This window comes from Penicillium solitum (genome assembly GCF_028829755.1).
Source record: "Penicillium solitum strain IBT 25940 chromosome Unknown utg000008l_segment0_segment0, whole genome shotgun sequence".
Lineage (NCBI taxonomy): Eukaryota > Fungi > Ascomycota > Eurotiomycetes > Eurotiales > Aspergillaceae > Penicillium > Penicillium solitum.
The window spans coordinates 3,636,661-3,651,376 of NW_027072127.1; the positions used below are offsets into that span (position 1 = coordinate 3,636,661).

The 14,716-nt window shown below is 50.2% G+C and overlaps 6 protein-coding genes across 6 annotated transcripts; 4 read left to right on the forward strand and 2 right to left on the reverse strand.

Annotated features, from left to right (window-relative positions):
* Window positions 1-112: 112 nt before the first annotated feature.
* Window positions 113-3,236, forward strand: N7455_010671 (SMEK family protein; the record flags this gene model as incomplete). The annotated part of the gene is made up of 9 exons (XM_065606499.1): window positions 113-226; window positions 333-429; window positions 501-582; window positions 631-680; window positions 731-1,057; window positions 1,122-1,922; window positions 1,979-2,146; window positions 2,200-2,636; window positions 2,688-3,236. 9 exons carry the CDS (start codon window positions 113-115, stop codon window positions 3,234-3,236), a joined length of 2,625 nt encoding a protein of 874 aa, XP_065460462.1.
* Window positions 3,237-4,093: 857 nt separating this feature from the next.
* Window positions 4,094-5,294, forward strand: N7455_010672 (bifunctional triacylglycerol lipase/ester hydrolase; the record flags this gene model as incomplete). Its single annotated transcript, XM_065606500.1, has 4 exons — window positions 4,094-4,615; window positions 4,689-4,873; window positions 4,944-5,182; window positions 5,236-5,294. 4 exons carry the CDS (start codon window positions 4,094-4,096, stop codon window positions 5,292-5,294), a joined length of 1,005 nt encoding a protein of 334 aa, XP_065460463.1.
* A 229-nt stretch (window positions 5,295-5,523) lies between these two features.
* Window positions 5,524-6,507, reverse strand: N7455_010673 (Dcp1 family protein; the record flags this gene model as incomplete). Its single annotated transcript, XM_040953045.2, has 1 exon — window positions 5,524-6,507. One exon carries the CDS (start codon window positions 6,505-6,507, stop codon window positions 5,524-5,526), a length of 984 nt encoding a protein of 327 aa, XP_040816635.1.
* Window positions 6,508-7,064: 557 nt separating this feature from the next.
* N7455_010674 (phosphatase family protein) lies at window positions 7,065-10,271 on the forward strand (the record flags this gene model as incomplete). Its single annotated transcript, XM_040952917.2, has 1 exon — window positions 7,065-10,271. The coding sequence occupies one exon, from the start codon at window positions 7,065-7,067 to the stop codon at window positions 10,269-10,271; it is 3,207 nt and encodes a 1,068-aa protein (XP_040816465.2).
* A 410-nt stretch (window positions 10,272-10,681) lies between these two features.
* Window positions 10,682-12,132, reverse strand: N7455_010675 (uncharacterized protein; the record flags this gene model as incomplete). Its single annotated transcript, XM_040952889.2, has 2 exons — window positions 10,682-11,726; window positions 11,801-12,132. 2 exons carry the CDS (start codon window positions 12,130-12,132, stop codon window positions 10,682-10,684), a joined length of 1,377 nt encoding a protein of 458 aa, XP_040816449.2.
* An 812-nt stretch (window positions 12,133-12,944) lies between these two features.
* On the forward strand, window positions 12,945-14,502 carry N7455_010676 (uncharacterized protein; the record flags this gene model as incomplete). The annotated part of the gene is made up of 2 exons (XM_040953115.2): window positions 12,945-13,313; window positions 13,372-14,502. 2 exons carry the CDS (start codon window positions 12,945-12,947, stop codon window positions 14,500-14,502), a joined length of 1,500 nt encoding a protein of 499 aa, XP_040816615.2.
* Window positions 14,503-14,716: the final 214 nt, after the last annotated feature.

Genomic DNA, 14,716 nt, shown 5'->3' on the forward strand with positions numbered 1-14,716 from the left:
TCTTTAAAGTTCATTCCTTTTCCCCCCCACCGCCCTTTGGCTCTCCTCTCGCGCCGGTGCACTTTTATCAGGCCCGGAGTGACGAGACGCCTTTCCCTGTTCCTGCCGGACCATGGCGCTGGAAGTACAGCCGCCCGACGGTCGCAAACGAGTGAAGGTTTATGAACTGAAAGATAATGATTGGTTTGACCGAGGAACCGGCTTCTGCACCGGTCAGATCTTAGGAGTGAGTTGTCGCGTGTTGTGCGCGCACTGGGGGTCGTGCGATGTTTCATCGCGCGCAATCCCGAGCGCATCACCATCATCATCAGTAACTGATAGCTTTGAACTAGGAGGAGCCTCGCATATTTGTCGAATCCGAAGACCTACCCAATCGCGTCCTACTCGAAACGCGGATCACCAAGGATGATGGCTACCAGAAACAACAGGGTACCTATCCCGCCATTCTCGTCTCATCATTGTTTAGTGTCCTTTTTGACTAACCGTATCACGCGATCCAGAGACCTTGATTGTTTGGACGGAGCAAAATGGCACGGATATGGCGCTGAGTTTCCAAGAGGCGGAAGGTTGTGCGGTCATTTGGTGAGGAATCAACAAAAATCTTTGCGCGCATGGCTAACCCCATCAAAGGGACTTTGTCAATGCCGTCCAGCAACATCTCCTGAGTCTCACTTCAGCTGGTAAGCTTTGCCGCGTATTTGGAAGCTGGCAGCTCTAATTGTTTTCCTAGATGACGCCTTGTCCGACGACCTCGATAGCTACCAGTCCATCGTATTACCGGCCCCCGAACTCGGAAACCTCCCCGAAATCGAACAGATTGTACGAGCGGCGAGCATGACACAGGGCGGTCGAGATGCGCTATCCAAATACATCATCCGCGACGAGTACATCGCCAAATTGGTACCGCTAGTGACAATGGCTGAGGATCTCGAGAGCTTGATCGATTTACATCGGTTGTGCAACATCATGAAATCTCTCATTTTGCTCAATGACAACACCATCATCGAAACCGTCGTCGCCGACCATGTCATCCTCGGAGTGGTCGGGGCTCTGGAATGTATGCTCTACCCGGCTTCACCCTGATCCCAAGCCCAAGATGCAATTGATACTGACGAAAACAGATGACCCTGAATTCCCCACACACAAAGCAAACCACCGACAATACCTCGCAGACAAATCGCGATATAAGGAAGTCGTCCCGATTAAGGACCCGATCATTCGCCGCAAGATTCGGAGTACATGGAGGCTGCAATATCTAAAAGATGTGGTGCTGGCTCGGATTTTGGACGACCCGACATTTTCGGTGCTCAATTCTCTCATATTCTTCAATCAAATGGAGATTGTGAATCATATCCAAGCAAATGGGCCCTTCCTGCGAGATCTCTTTCACGTTTTCGATCCTCGAAATCCGGACCAGAGACGCAAGGATGACGCCGTGCAGTTTCTTCACCAGTGTGCTGGCATCGCGAAGAACTTGCAGGCGCCGTCGCGGGCGCAATTATTCGCCAATTTTATTAGCCATGGCTTGTTTGCCGTGATAGCGTTTGCCGTTAAGCACTTGAATCCAGCTATGCGCACGACTGGCATTGATATCTTAGTGGCTCTGTTGGATCACGATCCAGTCATGATGAGAGGTTATATGCTCAAAGCTGTCAACGAGAAAAAGACACCACTTACAGACACCTTGATCGACCTTCTTCATGTGGAGACCGACCTCGGCGTCAAAAACCAACTTGCTGATGCTATCAAGGTTCTCCTTGATCCTCAGATTCCCATGCAGGACCCGCTTGGTCGGGCTGGACCCGATTACTTCAAAGTTCGCACCAACAACCTTCTCTCTGACGCATTTGTCCAGCAACATTTTGATGAGTCCTCAAAACGGCTTTTCCAACCGCTTAAACAGCTTGCAAACCGCACAGCCCGTAAGTGGGGTGATCCTTTGTTTTTTTGGTTAAGACTTTGCTAACTTTGAGTCTAGTTAATGATTTGACATTCCAAGAGGTCACCCTCTACTCGCATCTTGTTGATATCCTCACCTTCTTCGTCCGCCAGCATCTCTTCCGCACACGTAACTCTATCCAAAGTGAATCTCTCGCGCCTCGCGTTGCACAGCTTCTGCGGGTGCCCCAGAAACACCTCAAACTCGGTGAGTGTGTAGCCTTTTTTTGACCCAGAAGCCAGAGCTAATGCCGAAGACAGTCGCCCTCAAATTCTTCCGCACCTTGATTAGCCTCCAAGATACCTTCTACCAAGCTCTCATGACACACAATAACACTTTTGAGTTGATTCTCGACATCGTCTACGAGACAATGCCTCGGGACAATCTGCTCAACTCGGCCTGTCTTGAACTTTTTGAGTTTATCAAGCGGGAAAACATCAAGCCTTTTATCCTTCATGTGGTCGAAAAATATCGCGAAAAGCTCGAGAACATCATTTATGTTGATACCTTCCAGAGTCTGATTCTTCGATATGACCAGATGCAGGGATACGGAGCCGAGGCCGACGCGACACTGTTCAGTCAGGACGACAGCAATGCTCCGCGGAGAATTCCCCTCAGTGGCCAGCGCTGGCAGGGTGCAAGAGAGATGGACCCCACAGAAGAAGATTATTTCAACACCTCTGACGACGAAGATGAGGTAGGTACCTTCTGGATTGACAATGTTCAAGCAAACGACTGACCAAATAAGATAAAGTGGACACAAGACCGTGTGGCTACCACGGACGGACCTTCAAGCGAGTCCGCCTCTGCGGTCGTCAAACCATTGGTTGACTACCCAGATGACGACGACGAGGACATCATGGACACCAAACCCGAAGGGGCAGAACAACAGCCAGTGGCCAGTCCAACGGAGACTTCCACCGAGGTTCCTACATCACCACCCACCCAGAACCCCCCGGAGCGACTTGCAGAGAAACGTCGCCGCGAGGAAGAAGACGATGACGAGCTGAGCAAGCTTACCGCGGGACCAAAACGAAGAAGTTCAACTAGCGGCAATTCTGGCGCCTTTATCATGAATCGGAAAAAGGCCCAGGCTGCCGGCTCACTGGCAGACAAGAATGCTTCACCGGGTGTATTAAACAGGGTCACCAGCGCCGCGCCCAAGAGAATCGCCATCAACATTGGATCAACGGCCAAACCATCCATTTCAGAAACCAACACAACTCGCACAGAGGTGACGAGCGAGAGTTACGAGAAGGAGAATCGAGACGACAGTCAGGGTAACGAGGGTGGATGAATATACCTCATAAGCCAGGCGTTTTTCTTGATTTAAGTGTCCTTTTCCATGACCTAGATACCAGACTTGGTTGCGGGATTTCCCATATTTCATCTCTTGCTGTTCCTTGGGCGATGCTCTTTCTTCTTGTTCAGTTTCTTTTCAAGGTTACTCCTTACCTGTTTCCCTCTTCGTTTTATGAGGGTTTGTCTTCTCTGGCCTGAACTAGCGTCTAGTTGAATGTTGATGTACATGGCATGGCGTCTGGGCAATGCATTGGATCTAGCCTTGCGGTGTCTATTCTTTTTATTTTCCCGGTCGGGTTTAGATACCGACTAGTGGAGGAGCCCTGCATCCGCGGATGGAGTCGTTGCAATATATCCTGCTATCTCCATGGTGTTCTCTACCTGTTGGAGTTATTAGTGCCGTAGGTACGGCCTGCACAGTATCTGCCCTGCCACCTATCAAAATACCTATAGATTCCGGTTATCTCTCTCTGTGTTCTTTTCTTTTTCTCTTGGCTTTCTGCTTTCTTTATAAACATCTCATATATTTTTGGATGGCCGAGGGGTTAGCATGGATGGGTGGCTCTGGGTGTAGACTCTGTAGAGTCCTTGGATCCACCAACCAAATCCGACTTCACCTCCCTATCAATCCCAGGCAATTTATTCAACCACTCCAGAGTAATCATACACGCCAAAAGTACATACCAAAAGGGTACAATTCGTGTAATTATATTCCTTCAAATGTCTTATCTCCACCTGGACAACCACTAACCAAGTCCAGACCACCCAACAACCCCGTAGCCATCTATACCCTGGATGAAATCTACACGAGAGAGCCCTACAGCAGATCTAATGATACAAGCCAAATAAAAAATGGCGTCTGAAATTACCCCGAACACCTTTCTTACCACCACAGGTTCTCCATCAGACCAGAAGACAACAATCTTCTTCATCTCCGGCAACCCGGGTCTGATCGGCTACTACCACCCATTCCTCTCTCTACTCGCAAAGCACCTAGATGAGTCAAAAGAGGAACTTCCAACAAGCCTACCATCATTTCAAATCTACGGCTGTTCTCTCAGCGGTTTTGAAATTGATGAAGCTCAGTCCTCACCCTCACCGAACAATGCCATCGATCTCGACCTGGAAGGTCAGATATGCTTTGTTCAGGGGAAGCTCGCTACCTTGATGGGAGACGAAGCCAACGGTAAAGGCAAAGGAACTAGACAAAAAGTCATTCTAATCGGACACTCTGTTGGCGCATACATCGCCATGGAAATCCTAAGACGACACCGTGAAACAAGCTCTGAAAGCGCCTTCGATATCGTCGGCGGAGCAATGCTCTTCCCGACTGTCAAGGATATCGCCGCGTCGCCTTCGGGACAGAAATTGACGGTACATACCCTACTCCTCTAACCAGATGCCGTTTTTCTTTGGTTTCGCGACTAATCTCGCCTCGGGTGTGCAGAGTCTACTTTCGATCATCCCCCGTCTTGCTGTGGTAGTTAGTTTCTTCGCCCGACTACTTACATTCCTGCTCCCGGCTTCGCTTCTTCGATCTGTGGTCCGGCTCGTCATGGGTGATCCCCCCGTTCATGCCTTGGATGCTACGTGTGCGTTTTTGAAGAGTAGGGGTGGAGTACGGCAAGCTTTGTATGTGGACTATTCTTTTTTTTTCTGGCTGTACTTTGGGTTTAGCTAATTACCTTTGCCTGGTGGGTAGACATATGGCTGCTGATGAAATGCGGACTATCACTTCGGACAAATGGAGTGATGATGTTTGGGGCGCTGCGTCGGCGCGTGAGCCTCTCGCCAAGCTGTTTTTCTATTTTGGTCGTAATGATCACTGGGTAGCTGATCAGACGAGGGATGAGATTGTTGCGGTGCGCGGGCAGAAAGGAGGACAGGCTGGGCCGACTATGGTTGTTTGTGAAGAGGGGTTGCCGCATGCCTTCTGTTTAAGTAAGTGGCTTTTTATCGACTTTCACTATGATAGCGTTGCTGACAGTATGTAGAACACAGTGATGTGATGGCGCGAAAGGTTGCGGGGATGATTGGGCAGATTGTGGTCTGAAAGAGAGGCTATAGTTTTTACAATGTATAGAAATAGACAGGAACTACATAAAGACGATGAATTTCGCCATTGGCGCAGATTGTAACGGGTATCTCAAGAGACGTTACGCCACGCCCATTCCCATCCGAATGACAAAAAGCCCGAAGCTATTCAAATATGCCGGAATAAATCATAAAGCTAGACGCCATGTACAAATGATTGAGGTCCAAAGGAACCATTCAGCACCACTCTAGTGCCCCTGCCCATTGCCTTGCTGAGCTAGTCCTGCCCTCCGGAATAGATCTCCTAATACATCGGATTGCGGCTGCGGCGGGGGAGTAGGAGACGGCATCTGATGAGGCATCATGTGTTGATAGTTAGATTGCTGTGGGTAGGGCTGTGGGTGCTGCTGCTCGGGGGCCAAATGGTGTGCTCGCACACTCCAAGCGTCATCCTGGGCACGCTGCTGACCAAACAGATCCTTCAGAGAAATTTGACGTCCCATAGGCACGCTATCCTGTATTTCCTCCATCGGGGCAGCCTGTGTAGAAGCCGCCACTGCTGCGACATGCAAGCTGGTCTGGCGCATAGCCTCGAGACGCTCGCGAGCTAGCTTCATGCTGTCTCCCGCGTGGGTGGCGCACTCGAGGATCATCTGGGCGTTTATGATGCGACTCTCCGCGGTGGAGTTTGGCGGCGGCTCTGAGTAGATCCAGAGACCGTAGATGCGCACGTTGTTCGTGCCGCTCTGGTTGTTGGGCACATTTTGCGGGTGCAAGGGGTCGGCGATGCCATTTTGTCCAGCTTCGCCTTCGGCGCTTTCTTCCGCTTTGAGAATCACATATTCCTCTGTGATTTCGACATTCTCGCCGTCGGTGAGGGGGAGATCGAAGTTATTCAACCCACGGCGGTTTAGCACGAAGGCAGTGTAGCGCTCTTCGCCTAGGCCACCTTGTGTTTCCTGGCACACGAACAGGGTTCCTTCAACTCCGTTCTTTTCCCATTGTTTTGTGGTGGGGCTGAAGATGTAGACTACGGCGTAGGGGGCGAGTGAGAGGATGGAGGTCACTGAGGGCTTGTGGCGGCGGATAACGGAGAGATTGAGCTCCTCGTTCGAGCGGAGCGGGGGTGCAGGTTGTTGCTGCATGTCGGAATAGTATGGAGCGTCAGATTCATAATCAGTAAGGTTGACAGGATTGTGATTATTCTGTCTCCGAGGTTTGCGTGAAGTCATGTTTTTTTCTGTGGGAGCTCTAGGAGAGTGTGAAAGAGGGAAGGAGCTGGGGCATATCGTCATTGCAGCTCCGCCTTCGCGCTTATCCGGCTTCTCTCTACTTTCTACTTTCTACTCTCTACTCTTGAACCTCTCCTCTTTTGAACCTCGAGCAGGATATTCAGATACTGGAATATATTTGAATCCTTTCAGATTGGTCTCAAACACATTGCCTGTTCCCTATATCCTACGTGATGACGATACGACCTTTCTCAACCTTGGTGGGATGAACCTCTGTGATGAATTGACCAAGTAAGCCATTGTCGCATTATACAGCTGATTCTCTCAATTCTGTCCATTTATCCTATGATAATCATTATCCCCAAACTTTTCTACTGCGACAACCCTCACAGCCTATTTTCCCTTGTCGGAATTAAGAACCGCCCAAGCGCACACACTCATACATACACCACGCTACATACCTCTACCCCACCGAACCTCGATCAATAAGGAACAATAATCAAGCGAGGCGAAGAATCTTCCTTACTTGCTGATTTCCATCATATAATTCATACACCATGAGCACCAAATCTCCATCGTCGTCCGGGTCAGGGCACAAGGGCCACGAGTCGGAATACGCGGAAGAGATTAAGAACCCAGGACTCGACGTTTTGTCACTTTCGCGTGCTGTCCGAGCAAGAAAAGACGAGTACACGCGCCGGAGATCTATCCGAGTCAAGGTCGGCACGTGGAATGTAGCCGGCATCTCTGGCACCGAGAAAGACGTTGGGAAGTGGTTTGTTAAAGGAGATGGGGTCTGCCCGAAGTTCTCTGGGACAAACTACACACGAGAGCCAGAATTCCAATCGCACGGCAAGCATGACCAGCAGAAATCGGACGGCGACAAAAAAGGAACGTTTCACTACAGCCCTGAAGAGATAGACCTGTACGTCTTGGGTGTGCAAGAAGTGGTCGATATATCTTCCCCAACGGAAGCGCTCCGGCCATATGTCGATCTGGCTCCATCCAAGCGGTGGAAGGAATCAGTCCAAAAGGCGCTACCAGAAGGATATCAGCTAGTCTCTGAAGTCCAGCTGGTCGGCTTGTTGCTTCTGATATATGCGTCTCCCGCCATCGGTGACAGTATTTCTTCTATCAGTAGTACCTCTGTCGGCACGGGGCTGATGGGATACATGGGAAACAAGGGCGCCGTGGTAACGCGCCTTGTCCTGGGCGAAACGACCCGTTTGGTCTTTATCAACTGTCATCTCGCGGCAGGGTCCGACAAAGGCAGCTTGGAGCGGCGCAACTGGGACTCTTCTCAGATTGTCCAGCGTGCTAAATTTGATGCGGTTTGGTCCGAGGGTGAATCATCGGGTGATTCAGGCGAAACAATTGGAGATGAAGATTTCACTTTTTGGTTTGGCGACCTCAACTACCGCCTCGACGATATCCCTAGTGACGACGTGCGCCAGGTCCTCTCTCGGCATACTGCCAATGAGTATGACAAAGAGCGCCAAGAAAAGCAGTCGTCAAGCCATTCTGGGAACCCTAAGGCCGATTCTGATGATGAGTCGCCTTCTTCTCCCTCCGAAGAAGAGGAGACGGAGCCAGTCACCGAACCTGTCACTGACGAGGAGATTGATCCTCATAATGACCCGGCGTCTCTTCAAACAACAATTTCCTCACTCCTCCCGCATGATCAACTTCGACTCCAGCAGAGAAAAGGAGCAGCTTTCCACAAGGGTTGGCGGGAAGGTAACATCACTTTCTTGCCGACGTACAAATACGATATCGGGAGCGTGGCCATGTTTGATTCCAGCGATAAACAACGGGGTCCTAGCTGGTGTGATCGGATTCTGTTCCGCACTCACCGGGACAAGCTGAGACATGAGAAGCTCGACCAGGAGGCGGAGGAGGCCCGAAAGAGGGACGAGGAGATGAAGGCAAGCGGGATAGACAAGGCTGTTGCCGATGATAACGTCTTGTTTGAATATGACCCTGACGCAGATGGTGTAGCCAGCGAGGAGTACATATCAGACGAGGATCAAGCCGCTAATGATGATGATGCAGTCACAGTTGCATCGCTGGACTCCTCCCATGATCCAATTCGCTTGGACCATTATGTATCACACCAAGGCATTCTGTCGTCCGACCACAAGCCTCTGGATGCTGTGTTTACCTTGAGCTTTGATGCGGTCAATCGTGAACTCAAAACAAAGGTCCATCAAGAAGTGGCCCGTGAATTGGATAAGGCTGAGAACGAAGCTCGGCCGGATCTCACTATTGTGGTGGATAAACATGGTGACCAAAAGCACACAGACAAAGATCCCGACACCGTCGATTTCGGCGAGATTGCCTTCGATGTGCCAGCTCATCGGTCCCTAACCATTGCCAACACCAGTGGCACCGCAGCCACTTTTTCATTTGCGGAGCGACCTAACGTTGACGAGAAGACCATTGCACAACCACCCTCATGGCTTGTTATGCACGTCTGCAAGTCTGCGGACATTGGCCATGACACTGGCCAAGCGGTGACTACTTCGTCTGAGACCCACACTCTACTCCCTGGGGAGGTAGCGAATGTTGATGTCACAGCTTACGTTCGCAGCATCGAACATGTCCGATTGCTTAATATTGGAAAGGTCAAACTCGAAGACATCGTGGTCCTTCATGTCGATGGGGGTCGCGACCACTTTATCTCTGTTCACGGCCGTTGGCTACCCACCTGCTTCGGTTGCAGTATCGACGAGTTGACTCGCATGCCAGAAGCGGGTGCTCGAAGTTTGGCCGAATCCGACACCCCTCACCCATCCAGCACAGATAGTTCCACGGGAATCCGCTTGTCAGCACCCCGCGAGCTTTTCCGACTGACTGAGGCGGTTTCTGAGCTGACAGAGCGCGCGGTCGCAGAGTGGAGCATGACAAATGGTGAATCTGAGGAGCATAAAGCCCCATGGACAACGGATCTCTCCGGGGGAGCATGGCCCTTCCAGCCTGATACATGGACTCTAAAGGACCCGGAGGAGCGTGCTGCGCTGCAAATTTCCGTGCGTGAAGCCCTCGATACCAATAAGTCTCTCACCTCAATATTTGCTCCTGAGTTATCCTCTCTCCATCGATTGGAGGTCCTATCTGAAACCCTCCTCACTTTCCTCAACGCGCTTCAAGATGGCATCGTCACTGCGAAAGTATGGCAAAACATGGAGGAGCAGATAATCGTACGTGAGAAAAGCAAATCCCCTCCTCGAAACTGGGAAGAAACCCAGGCCTGGGTGCTTGAGCATCTGGCCTACTCGCCGGCGCACAGCGTATCATTTACGTTTGTCACTTTTATGCTCGCCCGCATCGCCAATGAAGTGGCTCCAGTATCGTCCGGTACACCGTTGCTCCCATTATCCAAACAAGGAAAGCACATTGTCGCCAAAGAGCCGGGAGATAAGCAGGCTGGAACTGCAAGCCAGGATCAAGCTCAATCTCCTACTCCAGCTTCCGCTACTGCCTTCATAACCAGCGGCAGTTTCCGCCGCAAGAACCGCTCCACGAGCACATCCGCTGGCACCATCCCTGAGCCCACCAGTCAGAACGATTCGATAGCCCGCCGACAAGCAGTTGAGTCTGCTCTAGCATCCATCTTTTCACTCGTGCTTATTTCTGCCTCGGCTCCGCTGCCGCCTAAGGAGAAAGAGCGTCGTATATCTGAAGAGCGGAGGCGATCAATCATTGAACCATTCTTAAAGATGGTTGCGGTGGATGACCGAGGTCCATCTGGGGGTCGGTCTTGATTTTTTTTTTTCTAATACCGTCGGGAGGTTTGTGGGGCGTGACCCTTTGTCTCGCGGTTCGGCACCGATCCATGTTTTCACTCCTATAGACTTGACTTTTGAGGTGGTTCCATTACACCGCGTTGTCTTGATGTGTATAATGCTGTACGAATGCTATATCTTCATCTTTATCTCGCCTATAAAGATTAATGATATAGGTTGAGTACCCTTATATTTGAACTGAAGTCGATGTTCTCATCCTACACATCCTACAGTATATGATAGATCATGCCCCGGAAGTGCTCAAGCCCATACATAAACGCCAATATATCCGTGACCGATCCTTCGGCCATTCCCCAATGCCCATTGCGCACTAAATATCTTCAGTCAACAATAAATCAGAAGAAAAAAAAACTCCATGCATATCATCATCACACCCCATCCCCATTCCTCACCCCAGACCGCCGCTGCGGTGCCAACCCACCACCCTGCCGATACAAACCCGAAGATCCCGCCCTCTCAGGTCCAGGTCCAGGTCCAGCCCCAGCCTTCCCCTTCGACCCAGACTTAGATTTCGATCTCTGCTGCGGCATAACCTTCCGCCTCGGAAGCATACGCATGGCAGCATCCCAACACCCCGCAACCGCACGTCCAGGCAAACTACCAAGCGACAGCGCAATCTGAGCAGGGACAACAACGCACGCGCAAGCCCAGTCTAGCAGGACGAGCGCATAATTCGGACGCCGGGATTCCGCCGACCGCTTCGCAGCAGCAGCTAGGGCAATTGCGTCGCCAGCCTGCGTCTCCAGACGCACGAAGCGCTGGTCAGTTTGCAGCGAGAAGAGGGCGGATCGTTTTTCGTAGCGCCGGACGGCGCGATTAAGAGCTTCGATATCGGGCTGGATAGCTTTGCGGGTTTCGAGGGCTGCGCTGGCGACGAGGGATGGGGATGCTTCGGGTTGTTTTTGTTCTTGTTCTTTTGGTGAGAGGGGGTAGGTATCTTTATCTGTTGGTTGGGTTGCGAGACGGGCGTTTGCTGTCTCTGCGACGTGGGCTTCAAGCTCTTCGAGGCGCTTTGTTAGGTCTTGCAGGGTTGTTGGGGTGACGATTGGGTCTGTTGAAGCTGATACGATGCGTTGGAGGTGTAGGGTTCGTTTTTGGATTAGTCTTAGGAGGTGGGCGACTGGGCGCACTTCGGAGGCTAGGAGGAAGATTGTTAGGTTGTAGTTTGATACTAGGCCCTCGGAGGGTCGGGAGAGGCTGGAGCGGATGGCGTGTAGGAGACATGTGCCGACTATAGGGAATATGAAGCATGCGGCTAGAGCGGCGAGTTCGTGAATTTGGAGCTCGGATATGGCTGTTGCTGCTTCTTTGTGTTGGGGTTCGTGGTCGTCATCGAGCTCGAATTGGGGATCGTCGCGCGCGGGGAATCCACTTTCTTCTCGTCTGATGGCTTGGGCTGAGCGGTACCAGTCCCTTTTATATAGTTAATATTAGTATGTTATACTGTTATTTCGGGGGATTATAAAATAATAGTGGGGGAGATATACCAAGGCAACCGGACAGACCAATTGAGAAATATAGCGGCCAAGACTAGTAATGTGACGTCGGTGACGAAGGAACTACCTTCATGGAAGAAAATGCCCGCAATTGCGGGCAGCAGGGCCAGCCCGAGGGGTGCAGAATGCCAATGCGATTCTTCAGCTGGAATTGCGTCATAGCCTTTCGCTACACGAGGTAGAAACAAATCGTCGGTCGATGAGCGGATAGAGTTGCGGGCCTCTGAGAGCGAGTCCGAAAGGGTTGAGTTCCGTCGCTGACTCTCCTCGAAGGTGCAGGCGCGACGTGTGTTCAAAGGGCGCTGAATGGGCGAATCAGGCATGTTGATTTTGAAGGTTGGAAAAGGAATGTGTTGTCCCTTGGGAGAGAGTATGGGGTAAAATTGCCAAGAATCGGGATGATGCAATGAGCCCAAACTGGTTCGCAGATCCTAAAATGGTAATTGTGCACGGTACTAACACTTGACCATATGATACTATATTATATTATATTAACTACATTAACTAGAATAAATATGTAGGTTTTAACGGTGATATTTGGCTCACATTTAGCACCTTTTCACTAGATTCTATATTTTGTGGTTATACTAGGGCCGTGGCTGACTGACTTTAATAGTAGACATAGTTACCTAGGTACCTAGGTACCTAGGTAAAATTCATTAAGAGAGAACATATTCTAGCTTGATTCGCTTTATCTGAGACATTAAATCGGTGTGGTATACTTCCCTTGAGTTAGACCAACGATAGCCTAAATAGCCTAATAGCCCGTTCTTAAATTGCCACCGATATAGACCAATGGCATTTAGACATCTAAACCTTCAACCTTAGTTTGAAATAATACTTAGTTGATTAGGTTTATGCCGTATAATACAGAATCTCTGTGTCTTCTCAGCTCACCGTGCCGGATTAACATCACGGTGGTTCAGAGTTCCTATTTGAGACAAGGAATTCCTATTTGGGACAGGCACGGCCAGATATAGTAGGCTTTAGCACTACCCCACAAAATGCGGAGTGCAGAAGATGGGGAAAAATGCCGGCATTTCTCCGTAGAAGATATCCGGGAGTTATGGAGGGATTATAAAGATAAGAAGTGAAGTATGTATAGGAAAATAACATCAGAAATAAAAGCTGAACTATGGCTTCACTAACTACATTCCTACTGGTGTGGACATTGGCAGTCCAAACAATCGCCACAGCCGTAAATACCAGCTCTTTCTTGCCAATCCCCAACAAACCACGAGTATTCATTCTCTCCGATATCTCCAACGAGCCCGACGATGCCGAGTCGTTGACCCGATACCTCCTTTACTCCAACCAATTCCACACGGAGGGCATTGTCGCCGTCACCTCAACTTGGTTGCAAAATGAAGTCCATCCAGAGGATATGCTATCTGTGATTGATGCCTATGCGAACATCACGGATAATCTGAACCGTCATGCACCCCCAGGTTCGCCATATCCATCAGGAGAGCACATGCGTAGCCTCGTGCAAACGGGCCCTGCCGTAAGTTTGGATCTAGTCAAATGATATCCCGCACCAAGCTGACAATGAGAACTTCAAGACCTATGGTATGACTGCAGTTGGGAAGAACATTACTCTTAGCGATGGAGGAAAGCTGCTCCTCGAGCGTCTCCAAGAGGAATCCGATCAGCCCCTGTGGGTTCTCGCTTGGGGCGGAACCAACGTCCTCGCCCAAGTGCTATACAAGATTCACGATAGCTACTCAGCAACCGAAGCCGCTGACTTACGGTCTCGTATTCGTGTCTACACAATCTCAGACCAGGATGATACGGGTGCCTGGATCCGCCAGCAATTCCCAGATATATTTTACATCTCCTCCACCCACGGCTGGAACCAGTATGGTCTTGCAACATGGATTGGAATCTCCGGAGAAGATTACTACGGCGAAGACAAAGGCGGCCCTGATAACTCCAAAGTCTCGCATAAGTGGCTGCGCGATAATATCCAAATCGGATCATTTGGCAAAGCTGCCTACCCGAGCTATGCGTACATCATGGAAGGAGATACCCCGAGCTTCCTTTATCTCATTCAAAATGGACTCGGTGTCTCTGAGCAACCAGACTATGGATCTTGGGGTGGTCGATACTCAAAAGTCAACCCGTCGACTGTTCTGAATTTCAACCACTACAGTGATGTCGCCGACCGCGTTGTCGGCCAAAACAATGGAACTTATATTTCTAATCGTGCAACGGTCTGGCGGTGGAGAAATGCTTTCCAGAATGATTTCGCCGCCCGCATGCAGTGGTCTCTCCCGGCAAATATCAGCAAAGCAAACCACCACCCGGTGATTTCGGTAAATGGAACTGCTGAGCTTGTTCCCTTGAGAATAAACGCAGCGGCCGGGTCAAGCCTCACATTTGATGCTTCAGCCACGTTAGATCCCGATGGCGACGTTTTGAGCTTTAAGTGGTTCCAGTATCGTGAGCCCGGGTCAACTGACTGGAATGTTGCGGGTCAAGTGCCTGAGTTTAATGTCACATTGCCTAATGGCGACCGGAAAGCACAGGTGCAGCTTCCTGTAGCTAGTGAGAGCTGTGATGGAAAGGCCCTTACTGCCTCTGGCTGTTGGTTGCTACACCTGATCTTAGAAGTGACCGATAATGGCTACCACCCTCTCACGAGCTATCGCCGGATCTTGATTCAAACGACGAACACTACGGACACTTCGTGATGTAAAGATTTATGAATTGAGAATGTTTTCAGTCTTCTTATGCACCAATGTCCGGCAATGTGATTTTCTGATTTAATGAAAACATCCTTTGGTAGATTTCTCCTTGTAGGGCTTTTTCCATATCATCCAAACTGCTTTTGTACATTATCTCAATAGTAAGTCCACAAGTCTATATCTCCGCTCGTTCTTTTCGCAAGTGCTTGGCCAATTTTTC